The 17,118-nt window shown below is 30.8% G+C and overlaps 1 protein-coding gene across 1 annotated transcript in view; it reads left to right on the top strand.

Annotated features, from left to right (window-relative positions):
* Positions 1-1,316: 1,316 nt before the first annotated feature.
* LOC106466514 (bromodomain-containing protein 7-like) overlaps positions 1,317-17,118 on the top strand; it is a 120,278-nt gene continuing 104,476 nt past the window's right edge. Inside the window, exons 1-3 of the mRNA XM_013926805.2 lie at positions 1,317-1,788; positions 12,275-12,600; positions 16,120-16,331. Of these exons, the coding sequence (XP_013782259.1) occupies positions 1,731-1,788; positions 12,275-12,600; positions 16,120-16,331 (596 nt within the window). The 5' untranslated portion in view covers positions 1,317-1,730. The remainder of the gene's footprint in view (positions 1,789-12,274; positions 12,601-16,119; positions 16,332-17,118) is intronic.

Genomic DNA, 17,118 nt, shown 5'->3' with positions numbered 1-17,118 from the left:
GGTCTAACTACCTAACACTTGTCGAGAAATCAGTTATTACCTGCAAATATTACAACCAGGTAGGATAGAGAAACGTTTGTGGTATGACATCAGGATTCATTGTGGAATGTCTGGTGTAATAACAGGCGTACTAGCTCTTGCTTTATCTCTATAAGTTATTAAATTTAAAGGAACCTTTTCTACAAAAAGAATGGAATTTTATGGGCATAGAAGTATTCACGACTGAGGGGGGGTTGTCCAATGTAGCCAACAACCAATGCTGTAAGAGAAAAAAGGTCACAAAGTGATGCTGCCAACTGAATAAAGAAACCTGGCTTAATTACTCGTTGAATTCAGACCCACCTTCTTGATTCACTTCTACCTGGAGTTCTTTGAGTGAAGATTTACTTTCAGACAATCATGTTTAGTTCACAGAAGTCTATCTTGGGAAAAAGAAGGCTGTGAAGCTAAGTACAATCCAAAATGACCAACTGCGATTCTGTACGCTCATGTAAATACACAACATTTCTCTTTTGTTGGTTTCATATTAAAGATTCCATTCATTGTTTACTAAATTTGTACAGTAGAGGGAAGGCAGTTAGTCAACACCGATTACCGCCAACTCTTAGGCTACTTTTTACCAACGAATTAGCGGAATTGACCATCACTTTATAACAACACCCTACGGCTGAAAAGGAGAGCATGTTCGATGACGGAGATTCAAACTCGCAGATTGCGAGTCGAGCGCTCTAACTACCAGAACATGACAGGCTTCATATGTTTTCATATATATTTTTTAAAATATTTAGTTTGTCTGCGGTTTTAACATAAACACGTGGTCCAGAAAGTTGTTGAGAATGCCTTGTTCTATTTGCTTTTTTTTTTGTTTTTTTTTTGATATTGCAGAAGCATGTAGCATCCCGGTTGAAAGGATTAGCGACTGTAATATTCTCAGCTGGCTGACGTGAAGTCTATCACTGCTAAATTAGAACGGCTAGTGCAAATAGCCCTCAAGTAACTTTGCGTGAAACTCAAAATAAAACAAAAAACATATGATATGCCTATATATCATAGCATAACGTAATTTAAAATTTTAAGAAATATTCGTAATGCTGATTGGGTATTTTAACGACGGGTTATCCTTTCTAAAATTGCACTTTTTATAACTTATATATCTATTAAACTGAACTTTTACTTTTTCTTGTTAAATTGCGGTTTTTTAAATAATATTTTTTTCTAGTGTTGGGGTGCTGATTATCTATCTATTTTTTTTATATTATTATAATATTATCTAATTAGCCTTCACTTTATAAAATCACGAATGGTAACGCGAGATAATTTCCCAGTGAGTTTCACAAAGCAATACTACTGTTGGAATAGTGTTATGCACAACTGAAACATCTCTGTGTTTCTACGCATGTAGGCATGGGTTTTAACTTAAGTATTGTTTATTCATTTAAAAACGTTCGTGGAATTGTAGATGGTTTCCTAAGTTAGAATAAGTGTGTATATTATTACTAGTTAATAATTGAAGCCTTCTACTACTACAACTTACAACTGTAATCTGTACTACTTTACAAGCTCAAACTCTAACTTCAACTTTTGAAGTTCTACGTGACTTAAAGTCTTAAGTTAATTAATGTTTTACTTTTATTAAGTCCTGCTAGTACTAGTTTTACTAACTTGTAGGACGTTTAAAATATATTATAAACCTTACTCTTTCGTTGGTGTCCTAACGTTATTTGATAAAAATGGGAAGCAAGAAACATAAGAAACATCAGAAAAAGGAAGTTCCTGCATTTCATGAAGGTAAGTTGGTGGAGACATTTTAAAAACTTTTTACAAGTGTTTTAAGAAAACGTAATTTAATATTAAAGCAAAATACGAAAGTAACAATATGAAACGTTTATTAAACGTAATACTTAATATTGTAACGTTTGTGTTTTGCTTTACTATTAAATTGCGTTTTCCGAAAAATGAATTGATTACAAGTATTTTCGTTTTTCAAGCCTATGGATGTTACTATTGTTACTGTTAGAATTATGAGGATTTAGTGTGAAAAATTTCATACAGCATTTCTTATACTCTGATTCTTAGTCTTCACTGACCTGGCCTGACAATGACACTACAATTTACAGCTTTGAAAGTAATGTGGAGACCTGTGTCTGCATTCTGTTTATAAGATCCACCACATTATTTTTATTCAGTTTTCTTTGACACTGACATATCCTGTGCATATTTAAGAAAATGCATGTTTTTACTGTTAACTCTATGCTGACATGATCAGTTCAGCTTCAAGCATTATTTTTTGCATCAAAAAGTATGTTTTACAATTTTATTTTAAAATGAAATAATCATTACATTTTTCATTTTATTTTTAATATCATACTTTTATTATAAAGATTGTTTTGTGTTTTTAGTTTAATAAACGTATTTATGACTAACCTAAGTGTTCTAAGCTGGTCAAACATTGAGATGTGATTTGGATTACAGTTGAAAATATTGTTAATAGTGAGGGTACCTAACTTATAAAACAATGCATTCTAATCTTTGTAAATATGAATGTAAGAAAAGTGTACTTAATTAGCAATAATTATTTGTAATAGCAGGTTGAATTGTAGTTTGCTCTAAACAAGTAGCTTACTCTGATCAAAAATGAATATTAATAATGCATAGTACTAGTAGTTGATCTCACAATATACTGTATTTGTTTTTGCACAAGTCTAACTTACATACAATATATTTTTATTAATTTATAAAATTGAGCTGTAAGATGCTTTGTACAGACATATAACAAAGTTTAACATTTTTTTGGATAGTTAATATGGTTTCACTAAAGGAAATCTTGCCTTACTAATATTGTGACATACTTTGAAGAGGTTACTACTTATGTTGATGAGGGTAAGGGTATGGATTATTTATATCTGGATTTTCAGAAAGTAATTGACTAGGTACCACATAAAATGCTTATTAAAATGATATTTATAGGCGTGGGGGGAAATGTTGGTTCATTGGACAGAAGAATGACTGGATCAAGAGAGTAGAAGTTCATTATAAATGAAGTTCAGTCTAACTGGCTTAATGTCACAAGTGGGGTACTTCACGGTTCAGTGTAAAGATCTTTGCACCTTTTTAGTTTACATCAGCGATATAGTTGAAGGAGTAGTAAATACATTACTTAAGTTTATTTACATCAGCGATATAGTTGAAGGAGTAGTAAATACATTACTTAAATGCAAGGTATTTTTGATGTGGATAACTAACGGTGTTATGGCAGAAAATTATCATTTTCTTCTAGTTGGTTAGTCTTTTAAGCTATTGTTGCAATGTTAATGGTAGGGCAAATAGGATTTTAGAATGTAATACATAAGTATGGATATAATATACAAGAAGATATAATTTTATTGTACTTTTCACTGATTGGGCCTCATTTGGAGTAGTGTGTTCAGTCTTAGGTTCTTTACCTTAGGAAGGACATTGTTTTGTTGGAAAGGATTGACAGAAGGGCTACAAGGATGATATCTGAAATACAATCTAAAAACTAGTTTATTGTCTTTTCGTGTTTTAATGATTAACTTGTTTACTTGAACTTGGATCCATTAGTTTAAATTCAGTCTATACTTATAGGTAGGTTATAATATAAATCAAGCAAAATACATTTTATTATTAACATTACATATACATCAAAGACTAGTTATCGTCACTTTTAATAAAGTTATATTTCTAAGTTCTGTATAATTAAAGATAAACTTTATTACTTTAGTGTGAAGACAAACTAGTGATAAAAAAAAAACTAATATAATTGATTCTTAAAGTTAAACATTAGGATTAATAGTATCAGTTGTGAGGGTATAACAGAAAAGTACTGTTTGCTCTCTTATTTTTGTGCTGTTGGTTGCTGAGGAAATTTAAACCTACTTTGTTTTTTTATAATGATGGTACTAGTACACTAAATAATATTTTATTTACTTAAATAATTTACCTAAGAACACAAAATAATAACACACACAAAAACAATGTCTTATACCTATTATAATTTAACTGACTTTCTAACTAAGACAAAAAGGAGCTCCAATTAATTCCCTTTGCTCCTCGATCTGAACACCATGAGATAAACTTTCAAACTGAAGATGAAATTGATAATACTCTGTACAGAAAACAGTGTAGCATTATACATCATTTGATAGATTAAAACTTTCTCTTTATATTGATTATAAATGATATAGTATAAAATATCAGTGAGAATTATTGACAATTTATGAAAGAGAGGATGTGACAGGTGGGCGTGGCAAATGGGTCTGACTTTCTAGTTTATGACTGTAACCAAACAAAATTAAAGGCTATGCTTTCTGTTACTTTCTTTATGAAATTAAGAACTTGAAACTTTTATTAACATTTGATTTATTTACTATGTTTTTATGCCAAGTTTATTCTTATACATTGATCATATAGGAGTTTGATTATATTTTGAATGTAATTCTCTAAAAGGATGTGGTGTGCACTTTGACCTACCCATTGTGAGAGGACTAACAGGGAGAGGATAAAATCTCAGAGTTGGAATATTGATAACATCCTATCCTTTCTTGTAAACAAGAGTAGAAAATAGTTAAAGGTTCAGCCATATATAGCTTTTTGCAAAGGCCTTGCCATCAGCATCCTTTAAGGGCCCAGTCCCTGTTTTTACATTTTGCTTACTTGTAACATTATCAGCCAGCTGTTTCTTGTAAGCACTTTTTGAGTTCCTTCTTTTTTTAAACTAAATCCATAGCTTTCTGATATTTTATAAAATGTCCTTCCCATCTATTAATTTAGACTTAAACTTGTAGCGTTTATCCTTGATTTTTCTCTCTTGTCTTTAGAAAGCTATTTCTGTACATTTGAGCTTTTGAAGAGAAAAAAAAACAACATTTGTTACCTGTTTCTCAACCTATCCCATTTAAAATTCCATCCATGAATCCAAACAAGAAATCAATATACTAAAAGATGTAATAAATACAGCTTCGATTCTTTGCTCAACTGACTACATAGATGAAGAAATCAACTTTATAAAGCAATCCTTTAAAATATAGTTAGGGCTGGATTTTTCAGTGAATTTGAAGTCAACAAAAATTATGTTTAATGGCAAGTTTTCTCCAAGTGTGAATTATTCTTGAACTGATTTTCAGGGATAAATTGTAAACTGCAGTGTAATGTTCTTATTGTTTGATGTATTAGAGTTAATTTTGTTTATGAGTTGAATTTTAAGGTTCTGGTGGTTGTGTGAAAATTTGTTGACAATAGTTTGTGGTAATTCATTGGTGAAAAGTTTCTAAATAAAGTTTATGTAGAATCACAAAATACCAAAGTCATTTATAAAATAACCTGCAATAACTGTTCAGAATTTTACATCAGAGAAACTGGAAGAAAATTGGAAACCAGATTCACCTATCATAAGAAAAAACCCTCTCATGTTTACCACCATTGCAACTCAAAAAAACCACAGTACATCTACACAGAACATTATAGTTTTAAACAAAGAACCGAACATCAAATAAAGGAAGAGATCTTAACCCTATGGTTACAGGTAACCCTGTTCTGTGCATGTTGCAAGATTTTACTTTGTAACATTAAAAATTCAGTTAAGCAATGTTACGATCAATGTATGAATGCTAAGTGCTAGCGAGAACAAAAGCAGCAACAATGCGAAGAGCAGTTTGACAAGTTCTCCATGGTATTCTTCATGCCAGTTTGGGAGATTGTATTAAAATTTAGTCTTTCTATTGGTTATAAACATCTAGCTCAACTAAGAATAATTGGCTGAAAAATCGCAACTCTATATGTAAAAAGTGGGCATGAGTGAACACAGCAATTAACCTAGATTCTATCTGTACATGGAAGGTTATCATACATAAAAAAGTATTCAAATTACAAAAGTCCAAAAGATAAGATTGTGAACTTTTGCTTCAAACTGAAGTTTAAGAATTTTTCTTTTGAAATAAAGGAATTAAAACTTATGTAATATAAAACTTTGAACTATAATGTAAATGCTAATTTCATTGGGTTTCTTATCTATAAATATGTTAGTTAGATAGACAATTAAATTGTATTTAGGTTTTATATTTTAGTTGTGTGTTATTTGGGTTTTAAAATGCATATTAGGAAGGTTTAATAATTTAAAAAAATTATAATCCAGATTGCCTTGGTTCATCAGGCTTAGTATAGTAGTGAATGTCTCAACATTCTGATAAAGGCTAAAGTATGTACCAATGATTCCCTAATATTGCCCGAAAATACTGTTGAAAGGAAAATAAAACATCAAAAATAAATATGTAAAAAAAGTAAAAACTTGCAATTAAGAATCTAATCGAAAGATTTTAAGATTATTTGATGAAAAATGAGAAGGTATGTATATTTTTATATTTTTACTTTTAAACATTTCATTTCACAATACATTAATGACAATACTCAAAATATTCAGTCCGAGTGAAAATAACTACAATACCAAAAATAACAAATATTTAGTTAAAACACTTAATTAAAATAATCTCATTCTTTTTTGTACAGAATACTTGTAATCTTTGACAAAATCTTAGCAATTGTTGTTAAAATATGTTGAGAAAGCTCATTTACTGTGAGTGTTGTTGAACTGTATATCCTTCTCCATATGAGAATGAGCCAAATGGGTTCAACCTCATTACCATAAAGTTAATTGAACCAATCAGCTTTACTTTGAACCAATACCCTTAGGTACTTAGCTATTATATAATCTTCAGTCATGTGATGTCTGTTCCATACTGTGTTTGTATGTATGTGTATATATTATAAAACTATTAAATACATTAATTGTTAATAGGCAATTTTTTAATCAGCACTATAAAATAATAATGATGAAATCAACATAAATCAAAAACATTACAAAGAAACTCAATTTGTCCATTACCAGTCCTTGTTGTCATCATACTCAAAATGGATAATGCCTGTGGCCATAGCACCCAAACAAGTTGGAGATATTCACACAAGATCCAGTTGCCAATGTCAAACTAGCCAGTAATTAAGGAAAATCAATTAAAGGTTGAGTGTTTGAACCCACAATGTCTCAACTGGCCGCAAACAGCGAAAGGCAGTAGGAATGCCTGTGTATATATATATATATATATATATATATAATATATATATAATTATAAAGACTTTTTAAATAACTTAAGATATTAATAATGTGAAGAATTTTTCATGTAAGTGCTACTCTAATTCTTTTCATAAGCATATTACTGAAAATTTGGATTTAATTAAAGATAATTCTGTAAGGAAAATTATAGAAAAAGGTGCTAAGTACAGAATAGCTATAAAATGTAAGAAAGTGGACACACTAAATTCAATAAAGAAAAATTTAGGTGATTATATTTTGAAACTTAATTATTTACACATTAACCTCCAAATTGGTTTGTAGAATGGAGATATTATGTTATTAATAGAATTTAAGAAAAACTAGCTTTTGTTAAATTAACTAAATATCCAATAGATATAACTTTTTTCATTTTATATCTAATCTCCGTAAAATAAAACATATTATTGTACCTATCAATAAGGTCAACTGTAATTTTGGCTTTATCTGTAAATGTTTTTATGTCCAAATTCTAACTAATCTGATAGATAACTTTTAAATTGCAGAATAAGTCTGAAGTAGATATTATTAACTTGTTGGAAGCTATAAAAAATGTTTAGTTAAAATAAATACATATTCAGAATCACCATATTTATATGAGATACCTGAATTACAAAAATTTCCTATTAAATTTCATTTTATTTCTAGTTCAGGTTTATTCAGGAATTTACTAAATCAGTTATTTTTTAAATTACATCAAAATGCAAGTAATAAACAAGATTTCTGGATAATTAAAATAATGAACCTGTCATAAAAACTTTAGAAAATTTAAATAAAACACTATTAGCAGATTGTGATAAAAGTTTAGATAAACGACCTTTACCTCCAGATGCAAATATATTTGTTTTTTTTGTTACTACCAATGTTTCACTTTTACAGCTTCTTCAGGGTTAATACATACAAACTGTTTGATATTGAAGTATGCATTAATTTAAAAAATTGATTGTGATTGTTAACTGCCTTCTCACAACTGGCTGCAGACAGTGAAAGGCAGTAAGAGTTGAGACGTTGTAGGTGTAAACACTCAACTCTATATCCTTAATGAATTTTCAACGACTGCTGACTGGTTTGTTGTCTGCTTTTTAGATTTTGTCTGATACACGGGATTATCCCCAATGCTTTTGGTTGCTATTACCACAGGCAATCTCCTTTATAACTGTTGGATAAAGAGTGGAAAGTGTGAAGGTTTTTTTTAAATAGAGTTTTGAATTTATATGTATCATGTCTTCTGTATCCTCTGTCACTATACCTATGTGTTCTTTTATCTGGATCATATTGTTTCCCCCAAAAATATCAGTTGCGCATGTAGAGGACTTCACCTTCATGCCTATTTCCCTTCATTCCATCTTTCATTTGTATTCCTGTGCTGATCGTGATCGGCTTCTTTGCCTAGTATGTACTCTACATTGTTATATCACCTGCACTGCTTTCTTCCATGGAACCCATTCCTGCCTATTTATAATGTGGAATACTTTCTCTAACCATGAACTTTCTCCTGTTACTCTTTCTGGTTGGCTGCTCCAACTTATTCGGCTTGTTTATGCATTGCTATCTGGGGATTCAAACTGAATTTTCCAAGTGTCCTCCCTCCAAATACATCAACTCACCCTTTCTCTGGTTGCTCATTTCCATCGCCTATTGTAGGAGATTACACAGGCTGGCAAGTGGACCACACCGTATACTTTTATTGTCAACTACTTTCATCATTTGGCCACCTCCTCCTTATCAGGCTATCGCTTGCCTCCTCTTGCCATTCTCCACACCTCATTTTGTCTGTGAGTGGGTAAGTTCTTTCTTTTTATTTTTTATCATTACAGTAGCCTCTTTTCTCATTGTTGGAATCTTGCTTTGTGGTGAGTGGTGCCTCTCCAGGTGTACTTCAACATAAATCTGCACCATAAGGCCGTGTAGGTTTACAATGCTCACTGATGAGATGGGGTGTTCCACAAGACCACTTGAGGTTACCTCATGGTATCTTCCTTCATAAATAAGATCTGAACTAGACTGTACCAACTCATTGACTGTCACGAATAAAGCAATATCGGGATTGCTGACCATCCCTCCAATCCTGGTTAAATAAATCAGGACTGGCATGCTTTTTAAAATTGGGTTTTTATGGTCATCCATTGCACTTTTTTATGGTGTTGTGATCCTCAAAACTCTCCACAGTGTTGTTCTCTCCACTCTTCCAATGGAGTATGGGAGTCCTTGCCACTTACCAGTTCCTAGCCACTGGGGTAGAGAACATTGGAGGCTTCTGAGTGTGACTGATTCCACTTGATCAAGAGTAAGATGGAGGTGTTCTGTTGGTGAGATTGAGAGTATTCTCCTCCTACTGTGGACCAGATGAAAAATTCCCGATGCCATTTGGTTTTGGACTGGACAAATGCAGCACATGCAGTTCACTCCTCCAGCTGAATTTCACCCAGCCTACTGCTGTCTGGATGTTGGTTCTTGGGTGGTCTGGTGTTGGATCAGTTTAGGAACAGTCAACATAAGCCCTCACACATGTGATTGGTAGGGGGTCTTCATCCTACTGTTGACTAAATGAAAAATTCCTGGTTGTTGCCTTGGTTGTTGGAATGGAAGTTGATTTTCCCTTATGATTTTGTGGCTTGAGGTGAAGATGGTCGAGACCCTCCTCCTACCATGGACCATAGACTGGAGTTGACCCACTAAATTCTATCTGATGTGGCTCAGCCATTCTATGGCATCTCTACTATCTTGTTTGCATTGTTTTTCAAGGACGAATATTAGCCATCTCTACATTTACTTCATTTTTTTGCTTGTTTTTTTTAATGCAGTGTTTCAATAGACATAGGAAGGTTGTATTTATAACCAAGTTCTAAATACAGTGATGTTCCAACTGTAATATCTACTGTTTATCTATGAATGGTTGGTTATTCTTGTTTCACCCCATACTTGTGCTTTTTAAAGGAACACCAAATTTCTGCTAAGAAAGCTAACATTTTTTACACTAGATTTATAATTTTTAAAAATTACTACTAGTTATTGATAATACTTATTAAAGCAGATACTCTATTTGAAACTATGTCACCTCAGTGAAATTTGTTGACACCATTATTTCAGTTTTAGAGTTATGTAATAAAAGAGAATTAGCAGGAAGAACAAGAAATTCAAACTTTTTGCTATGATATTTACAGATATTCCCAGAACTTGTGACTCAGTCATTACATAAATAGTTATAAAAGGAAACACTGTATATTATTGTAAAGTTCTGATGACCTGTTGAGGAGATATTTAAAATACTATTTCGATGAATAATCCAAGCCGTCTCTATGTAGACAGTGCTACTGTCTACCTGACTTACAGATGACAATCAGCTCATTTGATATGTTTTTTAAACAGTTTTGGAATGTTTTTTCTCCATAGTTTTGAATTCAATACAACCAAAGAAGCCAAGTTTGAGGGAAACTTCCAAGAACATTTAATGTGCATGTATGTTAAAAAATTTCTCTTGCAAATATTTGTAAGTGTGATATGCTTTTTACCATGCAGCATACTGTCACATTAATATCTACATTTGTAGCCTCAAAGAGTAGTGTTAATTTACAGTAGCCTGCCTAACATGTTTAAAATCATTAATTAAAACTAAAAAATACCATTTCAAATCTTATTTGAACAAATATTTCGTAGAAACTATAAAATTTGTTGCAAAAGCAAGAGAAGTCAAAATATAGGCCATTATTGTTCTAATCATTTTCATTTTTTTAGCTAATTTTCACTATCCCTTTATGACTACATATAGTAGTATTCGTAAATATAGTGGTATTTGGATAGCACCCTACTTGTATCTTTTTACCTTATTTATTTAAACAGGAAAATGAAATTATTTTTATACCATATGAAATAAATGGCCATTAGAATGCTATGTAAGAAAATGTAAATTTTGATTTGTTTTCATTTGTGAGAATGTTAGATATAAGAGAATGTGTTACAATTTATTAAAATCTCAATAATTCCATTATATAACAATTACTTATTATACTGCTACACATTTTTTATTGAATACTGTATACAGCTATAGAACTTGTAACTTGGATGTGGTTTCTTGTACATGGCAATGGTTGAGTGATGTAAAACCATAATGTTCTTGATAGGGGAATTTTTTTGGTAATTAGATTGCTTGTGGTAGACTAGAAAACTATAGTTTTTAAAAATTGCATTATAATTAGTTTAGTGAAAATAATCAGCCATAAAAACTGTAGATATTTCTAATTTTAATAGATTATATTTTAGTGAACTTCTTTTCTGGTGGACTATAAATTGAGACTGACAATAAAATGTGAACTTTGTGATATTTTACCATGTTCTTTCTCATTATTACAACACCACACTTGCAATACACTTTAACTTAATATATAGATATTCTGTAACTTTACATGCAATTTTGAGCCAATTTATTGTTTTTCATTGCAACACCAAACTTAGAATGTCTTATGAAAAACATTTCTGTTTGCCATTTACTAAAACTGATTAGCATCTGTGAGCTTTGTGTTACAAATTATGTAACAAGTTTAGTGGTTGTTTTAAACTTATTTTTAATTTCTGCCCCTATTTCTAAATAACCTATTTTTATGAAAGGTGCTACTGTTATTGAGGTAATCAGTAAGAACTTTGAATTGTATATTAATGTGTTTTAGAATTTAAAACAACATATCCAGTATATTCTTGCTTCTGTCATTTTGGAAACTGGTTTCATGGTATATGAAATAATTTATTTTTGTGTATTGTAAGAGGAATAAGCATAAAAAAACAGTTATGACCATACTGTATGAAAAAATTGTTTGGAAACCAGTTTGCATAAGGTTTTTGCTCTTCTGTATTTTATTATGTATTATTCTGTATGTATTTAATATTTTATGTCCTCATAAATGGTTAAATTTGAACAGGTGGAATTCTTTGTTTACCTCTTTTGTTTATGTTTAAATAGTTATGTACCAAGCATTTATTTGTTGTATACCATAATTTTTAGAAATGAACAATTTTATGCAGTATATATTTTATTTTGGTCTTTAAGTCATTCTGTGACTTTAGTTTGCACTGTACTTAGAGTAACTTCTAATATGTTGAATCGGTGGTTTATAAAGAGATTTAAATACTTAGATATATATATGTTTGTCTGTATTCCAGATAGAGTGGAAAAGCCATTGAAACTAGTCTTAAAGGTTGGTGGAAGTAACAGTGTGCATGCAACCACTGCACCTCCACCCTTACCAGAAACACCACCTCATCTTTCTCCTCAACCACCACAACTTCAACCGGAACAACCATTTTTTCATTCATTTAAACAAGACTATGAAGAGTCTTCCACAACAAAGCATAAAAAATCAAAAAAGAAGAAGAAAAAAAAGTCTACTGATCGGGAAAAGCATGAAAGAAAACATAGACATCATCACCACGGTCACCATCATCACCATCACCACCACCATCACAGATGTCAGCCACACTGTCATCAAGTATGGAGAATTAACTTGCCTGATAATTGTTGTTTAAGACTCGTAATGTAGGTAACTTTTCTCTGTGTTAAAATACTTTTATTTGCAACATTTCAGCTGAAAGTTTGCAAATAAAAGTATATTAAAGTTGAGAAAAGTCTGTGTATAATTCTACAAATTAACTTACCTCTCGCTTTTTAGCAACTATTATAATCAGTAATCATCTAGTTACATTAGGCCTCTTCTCTAAATTTGGACATGACCCGGTTTAAAGTTTGTAGTTCACACAGTTTCAGTAATAGTACACTCAGTAGGTGACATCATGATTTGATTTTCTTATTTAAAGTCCATGAAATAGCTTCATCTGTTTCCAGATGTCATAACAGCAGGTTTTTGTTCTAATTCTAATTCAGCTTCTTGAACACTCCTGAAAATTGTGGTATTTGATAGTCATTTAGTCAACAAGGCCAGTACTTGCTTAATACACAACCCCTACATATCCCCTCCCACACATACACATACACAAGTTTTCATCACTCTTACCACCACAGCAATATTCTGATATGGTATTAATCTTCCTATTTTCATACACAATTTTGAATTATACTTGGTTTTCTATCATGTGCCTCTTCTTAAAAGAGCCACTAAAGGAAACTTTATTATAATTCTACCAACCAAACAGTATGATTCCTTAATGGTAAATATATTGAATGATACGTCTAAATTTACTTAGTCAAATAAATGAACATATGATAAAAAAATTTAACAAACTACTCAAAATACTATTAAAAGAAAAAAAAACTATTACTTTTAAACTTTACAATTTTTTGTGTACAAATCAGCGAAGAACACCAAAAATCTATGGTTTACTGAAATTCCATAAACCCAATAAGATTACATCCAATTATGTCTACTTTTAACTCTTTATATTACAACGTTGGTAAATACTTCAATTGGATTTTTGAACCTTATGTTTCCAAAATATGTATCTGATTAAAAAGCACTTCGCACATCCTGCAACAGTTGTATAGTTTAGACAGTAATGTTACTATTCTAGCTTTGATGTTGTAAATCTATTCCCTGAAGCCCCTTGTCATGACGCTGTGAAACTTTGTGCAGAAGTTATTTCACAAGACATCAAAATGAAAATTCACATAAAACAGGAACACCTATTAAAACTTTTACAACTAGCCACATTTATTTGCTTTCAACATGGAGAATCATACTTCCTTCAGTTACATAGAATTGCCAGGGGAAATTCATCATCAGGTACTCTGGCCACTCTTTTCTTACATTGCATAGAACAACATGCCATACTTACTTTCTTATATAAGCCTGTATTTTGGTTTAGTTTTGTAGATGATGTTTGTTGCTGCTTCACTTGTTAAGATGAACAAACAAAATTCCTTCAATACATAAACAACCTACATAAAAACATGCAATACACAGTTGAAAATGAAAATATCTATGTGATAATTTATTTAAATATTAGCAACATAACCCTTTATTCTCCTTAAGAAGAATAGTCAGCTATTCAAAAGTGTTTGAGTTTTGGGTCTGGTTTTGAAAATATTGTAATTCTATAGGGTACTGTGAGCTACATGATTGCCAAGTGATTTACAACTTGTGTGGCAGGATCATTAGATAGAGTTGGTTTAACAGGCAATAAAGCAATAAAATTAAGTATAAGTAGAGGTATACTGTTACAAGCTTTAAGCTATTTAGGATAAACAATTCTAGTTTCCTGTTACAGTTTGAAGTCATTGCAGGAAGAAAACAGTGTAATGTAGAATTAATTACTAATCTGTTTATGGTGGTTATGAGATTGGTCAAATGAACAGACCCTGTATAGAATTATGGTATAGAAAATAACATATAAAATAGGAAGTTTTTCTGAAAAAAAAAACACCTTTGATATTCATTTAGGAGGTTTTAGGGATTACACAAATGAAAGTTGAAAATTTTCAAGTTAAGAAAACTATTTTCAACCTTATGAAAATCACTTTAAGTTTATAAGGCAATATTTAAAGAAATCTTGAATTTCCCCTAGTGTGAGAATTGTCTCTAGGCATCCTCTCTTCTCTAATTTATTTACTCCTCCTCCAAGAAGTATGAAATTTAATGTACATTACTTACTCTAATATCATCATCATTCAAGCAATGCATAATTTTTATAGCCTTCATTCTTATTTGATTACAGAGCTGTGAAATAGACAACCAGACCCCTCTTTCCACACCCACCTGTCACATTCTTTCTTTCAGAAACTGCCAATAGTTCTTACTGATGTTAAATACTATATTATTTATAACCAATAGAAAACCAAGGTTTTCATCTGTCAAATGATGTATAATATTAAATTGTTTTCTATAGAGAGAATTGTCAGTTTCCCTTCAAGTTCAACCTTATCTTCATCTCAAAAATCTCAAATTTTATTTGCATAATCTCTAAAACCTCCTAAATACATTTCAAATGTTTGTTTTCAATAAAACTTTATATTTTATTTGTTATTTTCTCTACCCTAACTCTGTACAAGGGTGGCCAATTTGACACCACAAAATATTGAAATAAATCTAAATTACCCATTTTTTCTCTTTAGAATGACTTCAAATTATTACATGAAACTATATTTGTTTACCATAAGTAACTTTAAACTTGTAAAGTGTACAATTATTTATACTTAAATTTTATTGTTTTATTGCCCTTTGAACCATGTCTGACTACTATTCACATCATTATATGTTGTAAATCACTTTGGGAACTTTGGTTTCAGACATTAGGGGAAATTCAAGAATTTTATTAAATATTGCCTTATAAAATTTAAAACTTAAGTCTTGTAGACTGAATGCTATACTAATTGGTATAACATAAATATTTTAAATAAATTTTGAATGTATGTCACTAAAAACCTTATGATATGCACAGTAAAGGATGCACATGCAGAGAGCATTAAATGCCATCTTTTTCAAACTATTTCTCACCTGTTTATCAGTTGTTCATCTCTTAGATTATTTTATATATTAAAAAAATTATATCTGTTAAGATGTGGTATGATTCAGACTAAAGGATATGGATGAATGTTAGAGATTCTTTATAACAGGAAGATCTGGTTTTGGCTTGTAAAAGCTTAACAAAAGGCTTGTTTGTGTGCCATCAGTAAGAATATACAAGAAGAAACCACATAAGGTACTTGTCACAAATAAAAACAGTGTTTTTTCTTAAAACTTAGCAACATGAAAAAATTAAACTAAACTATGGGCAAAGAATTTTTTTTTACAACTCCTAAACATCACAATTTTTGCTATGCAACCTACAACTTTTTTTTCTTTAAGAATAAGACTTGGAGTAATATTGTTCACATTGTTAGATCAGTGATAACTAGGTGTAATTAAAGCACTGAAAGGCATGATTTCATTTTTGTGTATATAATCAGAACCCTCGGTTATTATTCACTTCTGTCTGTTTATTGTCAGTGGTGGCTAATTTTGGCCAGTGTTAAAATACTTGATTTTTATGCTTTTGTTGTTGTTTTGGGTATTTAGCATGAAAGAGTCAGAGAAGAAAAAGCTGAAGTAATTGCTCAGACTGAGGATGATGCAACTACTCATGAACCTCCAACAAAAAGACAGATTGTGGATGACACATCATTTGCAGAACAGTCATTTAGAGAACCTCGATCATGTAGAGTCAAGAAAAAGTCAAGTAAAACACCCCTTCAACTCCTTCTCCAGTACTTGCTGAAAATTTTTCAGAAGTAAGAAATTTCGAACCTTCTATGTCCTGTAGCTGTTAATTCTAATTTCATTATATTAACGTTGTGATTTGACACTGTGCTAGGAAGTAAAAAAGGAGTATAAATATATTTTGTGATATCCAAATCCACCCAGTTGACAGTCTTATCTTAGCAAGTCCTTAGATAAGATCCTTTAAGATCATTAAAAAACTCAATATGGGCTCGGTTGATTTGACTGACCACGTGACTTTTTTGTACTTGTTTAAAGTCTTTATAGATTTAATACTTATAAATCTCAATATAGTGGGTATATATTCACACAATTTGGCAGTCTTTCAGTTAATATTACAAGTCTTTCACATACAAAAAGTTATATTTCTTAGTAAGTATTTTTAATAAAATAAAATAAAGATTTGTCGATGAATATATTGAGTATTTGTTTTGAATAGTCCGTATGCAAAGTAATTTTTGTGTTAAAATCAAAAATACTTTTTCTCATCTCAAAAATTTCAAATTTCCTTTGTGTAATCCCAAAAACCGCCTAAATGCATTTCACAGGTTTTTTTTCAGTAGAACTTTATAGTTTATCTGTTATTTTCTCTACCCTATCTCAAAACAGGATTAGTCAGTCGACAGACCTCATAACCACCCAAAAAAATATTTAAATAAACCTAATGAATGACTTCAAATTCTAACATGAAACTACATTCGTTTATACTCAGTAGATCTAAGTTCATAACATTATACATGTATTTATAATTGAATTTTATTGTTTTATTGCCATTTGAACCATGTTTAACTACTATCC

This window comes from Limulus polyphemus, unplaced genomic scaffold (genome assembly GCF_000517525.1).
Source record: "Limulus polyphemus unplaced genomic scaffold, Limulus_polyphemus-2.1.2 Scaffold2284, whole genome shotgun sequence".
NCBI lineage: Eukaryota > Metazoa > Arthropoda > Merostomata > Xiphosura > Limulidae > Limulus > Limulus polyphemus.
The sequence above is the reverse complement of the archived record's forward strand: the minus strand, read 5'-3'. Positions and strand labels throughout refer to the sequence as shown.